The sequence below is a fragment of the Crotalus tigris genome, unplaced genomic scaffold (genome assembly GCF_016545835.1).
Source record: "Crotalus tigris isolate CLP2741 ecotype Arizona unplaced genomic scaffold, ASM1654583v1 scf7180000024347.1601321, whole genome shotgun sequence".
NCBI lineage: Eukaryota > Metazoa > Chordata > Lepidosauria > Squamata > Viperidae > Crotalus > Crotalus tigris.
In genome coordinates, this window is record NW_024100516.1 from 1,200,215 (window position 1) to 1,209,366 (window position 9,152).

The window sequence follows — 9,152 nt, forward strand, 5'->3', positions numbered from 1 at the left end:
TTCAAGACATCTAAATCTAGCAAATGATACATAGATTTTATGGATTAATCAATCAATAATTTTTTTTACAACCAGCCGTGTCAGATTTGGCATGAAATATTATGAAGCCACTCAAAGCACTCCGACTGAAATAACCTTGACCTTTTTAATATGTAGCACTAACCTGGATCTTTCTCTTGCAGTTTTATGTCCGTGATGAGGGCCTTTAAGTCATCTTCATTGTCAGATAAAAAGATCTGTTTATTAGATACGCACGGCTGCCCTTATCATCTGACTTTGGGCAGCTCACCATAATAAAACTACAAACCATAAAAACAAAGGAAGACTCAAATCATCCTCCTAGGGCAGTGATGGCGAACCTTTTAGAGACCAAGTGCCCAAACTGCAACCCAAAACCCACTTATTTATCGCCGGGAGCCAGGTGGGCGTGGCTGTGGTGATCATGGCAGATTGGGTGGGTGTGCCAAGATGGGCATGATCACCTCAATGTTGCTCATGGGGAGGGACGTCTGTGGGGGCGGGGCAGGGTTGGGGGAGATCCAGGGAGTCTCTGGCAGATGGGGCGGTAGGCAGGAGGCTCATCCTTTGGGGTGAGGCAAGGCGGGGGTGCCATTGTCACAGGGCAAGGTGAGGCAGGGGATGGGGCAGTGACTGCCTGACACCATCAGCCCCTGCACACAGAGGCCAGCGAGCGCATGGGTGCTGGGATGCATCCGGCCACATGGGACCTTGGCGAGTTAGTGGGCAGCTGGTTGAAGAGGGACGGTTGCCATCTCCGGGGCATGGCGCGCGTGCCCACAGAGAGGACTCTGAGTGCCGCTTCTGGCACACGTGCCATAGGTTCGCCACCACTGTCCTAGGATGTCCCAACTCCCAACTACAGTCCAAAAATGCTAGGGGATTTCTAGAAGCTTGGCACTGTGACAAATTAGCCATCAAAAGACACATGGACATAAACAATATCTACGGATTATGTAAAAGAGACAATCAACTAACCAAAAAGGGAACAAAAAGACCAAAGCACCTCTCCACCAGCAATCAACACCCAGATGAGCATAGATGAACCCCAAGTTTAATATCAGATCAACAATCAAGAAGTAAACAATACCCCAGTCAAGAAACTATCAAAGAAGCCAAGAGTAAAGAGCCCAAACCAAGAATCTCTTAAGAACACCCCCAGCAACAGGGACACCAGAATATAACCTGAACGCAAATCCTACTCCTTACTAGCACTGATGATGTTACTTAGTTTGGATAATAAAATGTCTGCAAGAAAACAAGCAAGTTCAGAGAGCACCAAGGACTATTTCAAAGTCTCCTTTATTGATACTCAACTGTACCTCTCTGCTCCTGATATACTAGATCAGGGGTTGGAAGATGTGTTTTTTTCATGCAACACAGAAAATGCAGGCACTGCTGTGCTCATTTCACCAGTGTCTCGCTGCTGAATGACCGAGCGAGACTAAATGATGATGCTGCTGCTGCTGTCCTGTCTGATGCCTGGAGGCTGTAAGGCTCTAGAATGGTAATAAGCAGCATTTTGAATTGGACCTTAAGCAAATCCACACAGCTATCATAGTATGGATGCAACATTGCTAAAACAGAAACGTTTTGATCACTTGAAGCTTCAAAGGCAGTCCCATGTATGCCTCAAAGTTTCTTTCATTTGATATACATGCAGGCTGAATTATGCTTTACTTAGGATTTCCTCAAATGCTTACCTTATGCAGGCACTCAAGCACTTTGGACATATATTCCTCCTGACATTTGTAGGGTGGAAATGGAAAGTCAATAGTAATGCCATTCAGTTTTATTGTGGGCATATTTCGTCTAGCATCTCAGGATCACAAAACCTAAAATCAGGAATATTGTTCCATTAGTACTAAATATCAACAAGACGGTTCATAATCTCGCTAATTCTACTTCAGCAGTGAGATTTCCTTTTTTATTTAATTTTATTTAGGTATTAAGTTTGTTTATCCCTCTATCTCACCACAAAAGAAATGTCCTTTAAAATCTCCGTGGTTTAAAAAATCCACTACATTTGACCCATTCAGTCATGGTGAACTAACTACATATTTCTAGTTCTCTACCAAGATCGCTGCAAACTCTACTTTTAAATAGGTTCAGAATATTATAGAAAGAGCAAGCAATTAAAACCCCAATTTTACTGTGTGGGTTGATCTGTAAAAAAAATGGCTGTATCTCATCCTCCCCTTGTTAATGCAAGGTCAGCTACTAACAATACTAAGACATTTTGCAGTATTGGATCAGTCAGATAATAGGTATTAGAAGCCAATGAAATCTTCATAACAATACAATAGGCTTATTTTTTAACTAGAAACAGGATTTATTGCCTTTAAATAAATGATGGAATGCTTGAAGACAAATTTCGTATTTATTTTGATTTGTTACAGCCAAATTATAACTACGCATGAAATCTTAATCCTCTCACAATCTTGGTTTTAATTAGTTATTTTATTGCTTTAATTAGTTTTTATATTCAATAATTATGGTTGGTTTTGTTGTGCACTGCCCAGAGTCATCTTGTGTGAGATGGGCAGCCATTATCAATTTGATTAAATAAATTTAGGAATCCCAGTGAATGTAAGATTGTAATTAATGTGTCGGATCAAGACTAGAGAAAACCTGTCGCAATTCACTATCAGTCACAGTCTCTTTGGTTGACTTTGACCCAACCATTCTCCCAACTCAACCTATTCCAGTGATGGCGAACCTTTTAGAGACCGAGTGCCCAAATTGCAACCCAAAACCCACTTATGCATCGTCAGATGCCGGGTGGGTGTGGCCCATTGGCTGGGCGTGGCTGTGGTGGTAACAGCAGACTGGGTGGGACTAAAAAGTTCAATCAATCAATTCCAACTTTGCAAGATTTTTTTTCCCCGCAAGTTGAAATTGACTGCTTGATGGAACTTTTTTTTTTTTTTTTTGCACACAGCAGCAGAGGCCTAAAGCAAAAAGGTTTTATAAAACCCAGCTGAAGGCCTAGGACTGGGGCGACGGCGCACGTGCCCACAGAGAGGGCTCTGAGTGCCGCCTCTGGCACCTGTGCCATAGGTTTGCCACCACTGACCTATTCCATTAAAACTATAATTGCAGAAATAAAGGGATTTATTTAAGTAAGCCATCTTCAACTCCTTGATAAAGTTGGGATGCAAGTTTAAAGAAAACTAATTAATCACAGGGAAAACTTTAAGTTTTAAAAATGTTGTCTTCTGTAAGCCATTCCCTGATGTGTGAACTTATTTTAGATCTATCTTTTGGACAATTTCCCCTTTAGGAACAGATGGGAGAAGCCACTTGTGAGCGTTCTGCAGGGTAACAGCTTTACTTCTTACTTACTCTTCTTTTCTCCTCTATGAATAATTCCATTAGATCAGTGGTTCTCAACCTGTGGGTCGGGACCCCATTTGGGGTCGAACGACCATTTCACGGGGGTCGCCAAACAATGCAGTCCATCATTTTTCCCCTTTTCCTTAGCTGTGCTACTCCCTTTTATTCTATTGGCTTTTGAAAGCCAATAGAATAGACTCTCTTGAACAGAGTCTAATTCTATTGGCTTTCCAAAGCCAATAGGAATTGTCCAGGCTGTCTCTGCCCTGCTGAGCCCGCCAAAAGTCCCATTCTGCAAACGGTGCTGCACCAGTTGAGTAGTCCTCGACTTATGACTGGTTGAGTAGTTCTTGACTTACGACCGGTTGGGGGTCGTGGCATTAAAAAGGTTGAGAACCACTGCATTAGATATTCAGGAGAACATATTATTGTCCCCATTGGGTCTCTTTAAAAAAAAAAAAAGAACTTGTATATATAAAATGTCCATTAACAAATCTCTGCTGCAATTTCCCCCTTGTGAAATAGGGGAAATTCAGTGTCATTACAGACAGAACAGAATATTTGTAGCTCAGGGTGGAACTGTGGGGTTCTTGATGCTCTCAGAGCTTGCTCGATTTCTTGGCGACCATCGTCAGTGCACTGAAGATGTTCCCTCTTTGGGCAATGAAACATCTGCAAGGACTCCATAGTCCTTGTTGTCCTCCATTCCGCAAAATCCACTCCATTTTAGCACTGATGATGTAACCTAGTTGGGGTAATGAAACGTCTGCAAGAAAATAACCAAGCTCAGGGAGCATCAAGGACCTCAGTCCTTTTCTTCTTCCTCCTGCACCCCCCTTCCTCCTTCTCCTTCACTGCCTTCTAGCACTGACGACACTATCTAGCTGGGTCATGAAACGTCTCAGGGAAACCACCAAGCTCAGAATACACCAAGGACCCCACAGTCCTCCTCCTCCTTCTCCCATTCTGATTTCTTCACTCTGAAAACCTCACTCCCTTCTAGCAGTGATGATGTTACCTAGCTGGGTCATGAAACATCCGCAAAAAAACCACCAAGCTCAGAGGGCACCAAGGACCCCCGAGTCCTCCTCCCTCTCCCCTTCTTCTTCTCCTCCACTCCACATACCCCATTTCCTTCTAACTCTGATGATGTTCCCTAGTTGGGTACTGAAATGTTTGCAAGAAAACCACCAAGCTCAGAAAGCACCAAGGACCCTACAGACCCCCACCCTCCCCCTCCCACCCTTTTTTCCTCCACTCCACAAATCCCACTCCCTTCTAGTACTGATGTTACCTAGTTGGGTCATGAAACATCTGCAAGAAAACCACCAAGCTCAGAGGGCACCAAGGATCCCACAGTCCTCCTCCTCCCTCCCTCCTCCTCCTCCCTTCTTCTCCTCTTCCCTTTATTCTTCTCCTCCATTCCACATACCCCATTCCCTTCTAACTCTGATGATGTTCCCTAGTTGGGTACTGAAACGTTTGCAAGAAAACCACCAAGCTCAGAAAGCACCAAGGACCCTACAGACCCCCACCCTCCTCCTCCTCCACTCCACAACTCCCTACTAACTCTGATGATATTAACTAGTTGGATCATGAAATGTCTGCAAGAAAACCGCGAAGCTCAGAGAGCACCAAGGACCCCCCCCCCAGTCCTCCTCCTCCCATTCTGATTTCTTCACTCTGAAAATCTCCCTCCCTTACAGCACTGATGATGTTATCTAGCTGGGTCATGAAACATCTGCAAGAAAACCACCACGCTCAGAGAACACCAAGGACCCCACAGTCCTCCTCCCTCCTCCAAACCCCACCCTCCCTCCTAGCACTGATTATGTAACCTAGTTGGGTCATGAAACATCTGCAAGAAAACCCAGCTCAGAGAGCACCAAGGACCCCACAGTCATTCTCCTCTTCCTTTCTAGCACTGATGTTACCTAGCTGGGTCATGAAACATCTGCAGGAAAACCACCAGGCTCAGTGAACACCAAGGACTCCACAGTCCTCCTCCTACTCCTCCAAACCCCACCCTCCCTCCTAGCACTGATTATGTAACCTAGTTGGGTCATGAAACATCTGCAAGACAACAACCCAGCTCAGAGAGCGCCAAGGGCCTCTCCTTTCAACCCCGATTTACAAATATCTTCCTCTAAGCGGGGAAGGCCTGCTGGCTCGCTCAGGTATTCGCTTTCCTTCCAGATTATCAACAGGTCTGCAGCCCCTCCCTCCCCCCCCCAAGGCCTGAGCAATTTACAAAACAAAGACGCATCTTCATTTAAAAAAACAACAACACCCCAAATCGTCTCAGAGGCTCATCGGGGTTAAGTCCCACAGGAGGCCCTCAGCGGCCTGGGTGAAAAAAAAAGCAGGCGTCAACCCCCCCCCCACCATCCGTGCCACCCCACATTCTGAGGGGGCCCGGCGGGTTCCCCCTTCCCGGCATGACGGGACCCAGGGATATCGGCCTCCCGACTTTCTACTCGGGTGCGGGGCAAAAAAAGGCCCCAGGCCGGCCCGGGAGAGCCTCAAGTCGGGCGGCCCAACCGCCAGCTCCCCTCACGCACCTCGGCTGGAGCGCTCCGGTTCGCAGACCCCGCGCGCCGCGTCACGTGGCCGCGGCCTCGCCGTCTCATTGGCCGGGCGGCTCGCGCCTGTGCGCGCGCTTCACGCCTCGAGCGGCTCCGGAGGGAGGGGAAAAAACAAACAAACACAAAGGTCTCGCGAGGGTTTCTCGTTGCCCGGGTAACCCTCTCTTTTTCCCCCCCCGCCCGTTTCCATGGTGAAGCCATCCTCTCTCTCTCTCTCTCTCTCTCTCTCTCCCCCCCCCCCACTGCCTGTTAGACTCAAAGGTGCTTCTCGCCCGGACTACAAACCCCATGGTTCCTAGCCGGGGACCTAACTGGGCTAAATGGCGGGAGTTTGTAGTCCGAGGACCCGTGCTAGGCTAGTCTGAGCAGGAATCAAGGGTCCCGGCGGTATCCGAGGGGGGTCTTTGCGCTTTCCAGATGGAAGTAATGGGACATGTAGTCCATCACTACAGCCGGAGAGAGTCCCAGTAGGAAGGATGGGATCAGGATAAGATAAGATAGATAAGATAACCTTTATTGTCATTTTTTTTTTTACTGTGGGCACAACGGCACACCTCAAAAATGAAATTGAGTTGCCCGCTCTCAAAGTGAAACACATACATGACACACACCTAAACATACTATATATAACATATGTATAGACCAGGGGTAGGCAAACTTGGCTCTTTTATGACTCATGGACTTCAACTCCCAGAATTCCTGAGCCAGCCACGCTGGTTCAGGAATTCTGGGAGTTGAAGTCCACGAATCATAAAAGCCAAAGTTGCCTACCCCTGGTATACACCCACCCCCCCTACATATACATAACAAATAAATATTAAATACTGTCCATCTTGAATATATAACAGAAGTTCACAAGATTAATGCTGTATGGAAGGAAACTATGCTGAATCTGGATGTTCAGTATAGAGATAGTCCTTGACTTACGACTGCAACGGAGCTCCCAATTTCCATTGCTAAGTGAGACAGCTGTTAAGTGAGTTTGCCCCATTTTACAACCTTTCCTGTCATAGTTGTTATAATACAATAGAGCTGGAAGGGACCCTGGAGATCTTCTAGTCCAGCCTCCTGCTCAAGCAGGAGAATCTATGTCATCTCAGACAAGTGACTGTCAAGTCTCTTCTTTTTTAATATATATATATATATTATATATATATATATTATTAGGTTTTATATAGGTAAGGAAAAGATAGGATCAACACGGGTATGAGGGGAGTGGGAATAGGAATTTGGGGTAGGAAAAGGGTAGGTACAATAATGGGGTAACCCCCATAATAATCCCAAGTCTTAACAAACAAGCTACCGTCCGGATCTAAATATTAAGTAAACATAATTTGTATAATACTAAGGAATTATAAAGATAAAGTTAACTATAATCACATAACTAAAATTAGAACGGTAAGTAAAATTCCTCTAAATAAATATTCATACTTAATAACATATCACCAAATTCTAGTCATCACCATTAATATTTAAAATCACTAATAATAAAGGTATTATTAATCTAAGAAATAACACTTTATCAAGAGTCTATCATTTATTCTATTCAATTTTAAAATTCAATTCAATTTTAAGTTCTGATCGTATTCTAGCGTATTTCTAACCATTGATAAAAATTTTCCCAAGTTTTGAAATAAATTGAATCTTCTTTCTCCTTCATCTCCAAAGTTAATCTATCCATTTCTGCACAGTCCACAATTTTCAAAATTATAGCCTGGTCAGATGGTAGATTTTCATTTTTCCCAAATTGGGCAAATACTATTCTTGCAGCTGTTAATACATGTAGTATTAAATAGTCATTCTTACCATAGTTAAATCCTACTATTCCTAGCAAAAACAATTCCGGTTTAAATTCTATCTGTATTTTCGTGATCTTTTTCAGCCATCTACGAATCTTAAGCCAGTCTCTTCCTAAAAACCTCTAGTGATGTTAAGTGAATCACTGCAGTCGTTAAGTGAGTAGCCCGGTTGTTAAGTGAATCTGGCTTGTCAGAAGGTCGCAAAAGGGGATCACGTGACCCTGGGACGCTGCAACCGTCATAAGTATGAGACAGTTGCCAAGTGCCTGAATTTTGATTACATGACCATGGGGAGGATGCAAGCGTTGTGTGAATAATGGTCATAAGTGACTTTTTTCAGTGCCATTGTAACTTAGAATGGTTACTAAAAAAAAAAAATAGTTGTAAGTCAAGGACTTTCTGTATATATTTTTCCTTCTATTCAATACCTAGCTTACCTTGACTGATTTTCAAATAGCAAGCCAGGTCAGGGTGGATGGGAGGCCATCAGGAGATCCAGCCATCAGGAGATCCAGGAAATCATTCCAGAAGAGGGGGCGGGAAATTATCTGCATTGTTGCTAAGGAAATGGAATTCTATTCTATTCTGTTCTGTTCTGTTCTGTTCTACAATCTGTCTATTCTATTCTATTCTATTCTATTCTATTCTATTCTATTCTATTCTATTCTATTCTACAATCTGTCTATTCTATTATTTTCTATTCTATTCTATTCTATTCTATTCTACAATCTGTCTATTCTATTCTATTCTTTTCTTTTCTATTCTATTCTATTCTACAATCTGTCTATTCTATTCTATTCTATTCTACAATATGTCTATTCTATTCTTTTCTATTTTTTTCTATTCTATTGTATTCTACAATCTGTCTATTCTATTCTATTCTATTCTACAATATGTCTATTCTATTCTATTCTATTCTATTCTATTCTATTCTATTCTATTCTATTCTATTCTATTCTACAATATGTCTATTCTATTCTATTCTATTCTATTCTATTCTATTCTATTCTATTCTATTCTATTCTATTCTCCCATTCCATTCCATATTTTCTTTTCTATTCCTATTCTAATCTATTCTATTCTAGTCTAATCTAGTCTAGTCTAATCTATTCTTTACTTAGTAAAATTCATTACAATCTTTCGATTTATACTGTTAAATCCGGACATTTCTAGGCGTTTGCTTGTTTATATTGAAGGGATTTTATTGTGCTTATGATTTTAGTATGTTTAAGTTTGACTTTAGCATTTATTTTAGATATAGTAACCATTTTATATTGAGACTTATAGTGTTATTTTGTAATCGTTATTTTGTAGTTAATTACTTGATCAGATGCTATATATATATATATATATATATATATATATATATATATATATATATATATATTGGAAAAGTACGGGCTTCATGCTTTAG

The 9,152-nt window shown here is 42.5% G+C and overlaps 1 protein-coding gene across 3 annotated transcripts in view; it reads right to left on the reverse strand.

Annotated features, from left to right (window-relative positions):
• The window catches only part of RTEL1 (regulator of telomere elongation helicase 1), a 156,453-nt gene extending 148,030 nt beyond the window's left edge, over positions 1-8,423 (reverse strand). Inside the window, exons 1-3 of one of the 3 annotated variants that reach the window (XM_039326933.1) lie at positions 8,176-8,423; positions 5,916-6,030; positions 1,722-1,853 (exon numbers count right to left, since the gene is read on the reverse strand). In XM_039326933.1, the coding sequence (XP_039182867.1) occupies positions 1,722-1,823 (102 nt within the window). In that variant the 5' untranslated portion in view covers positions 1,824-1,853; positions 5,916-6,030; positions 8,176-8,423. The remainder of the gene's footprint in view (positions 1-1,721; positions 1,854-5,915; positions 6,031-8,175) is intronic. The other 2 variants (XM_039326931.1, XM_039326932.1) reach the window with 2 other exon arrangements.
• Positions 8,424-9,152: the final 729 nt, after the last annotated feature.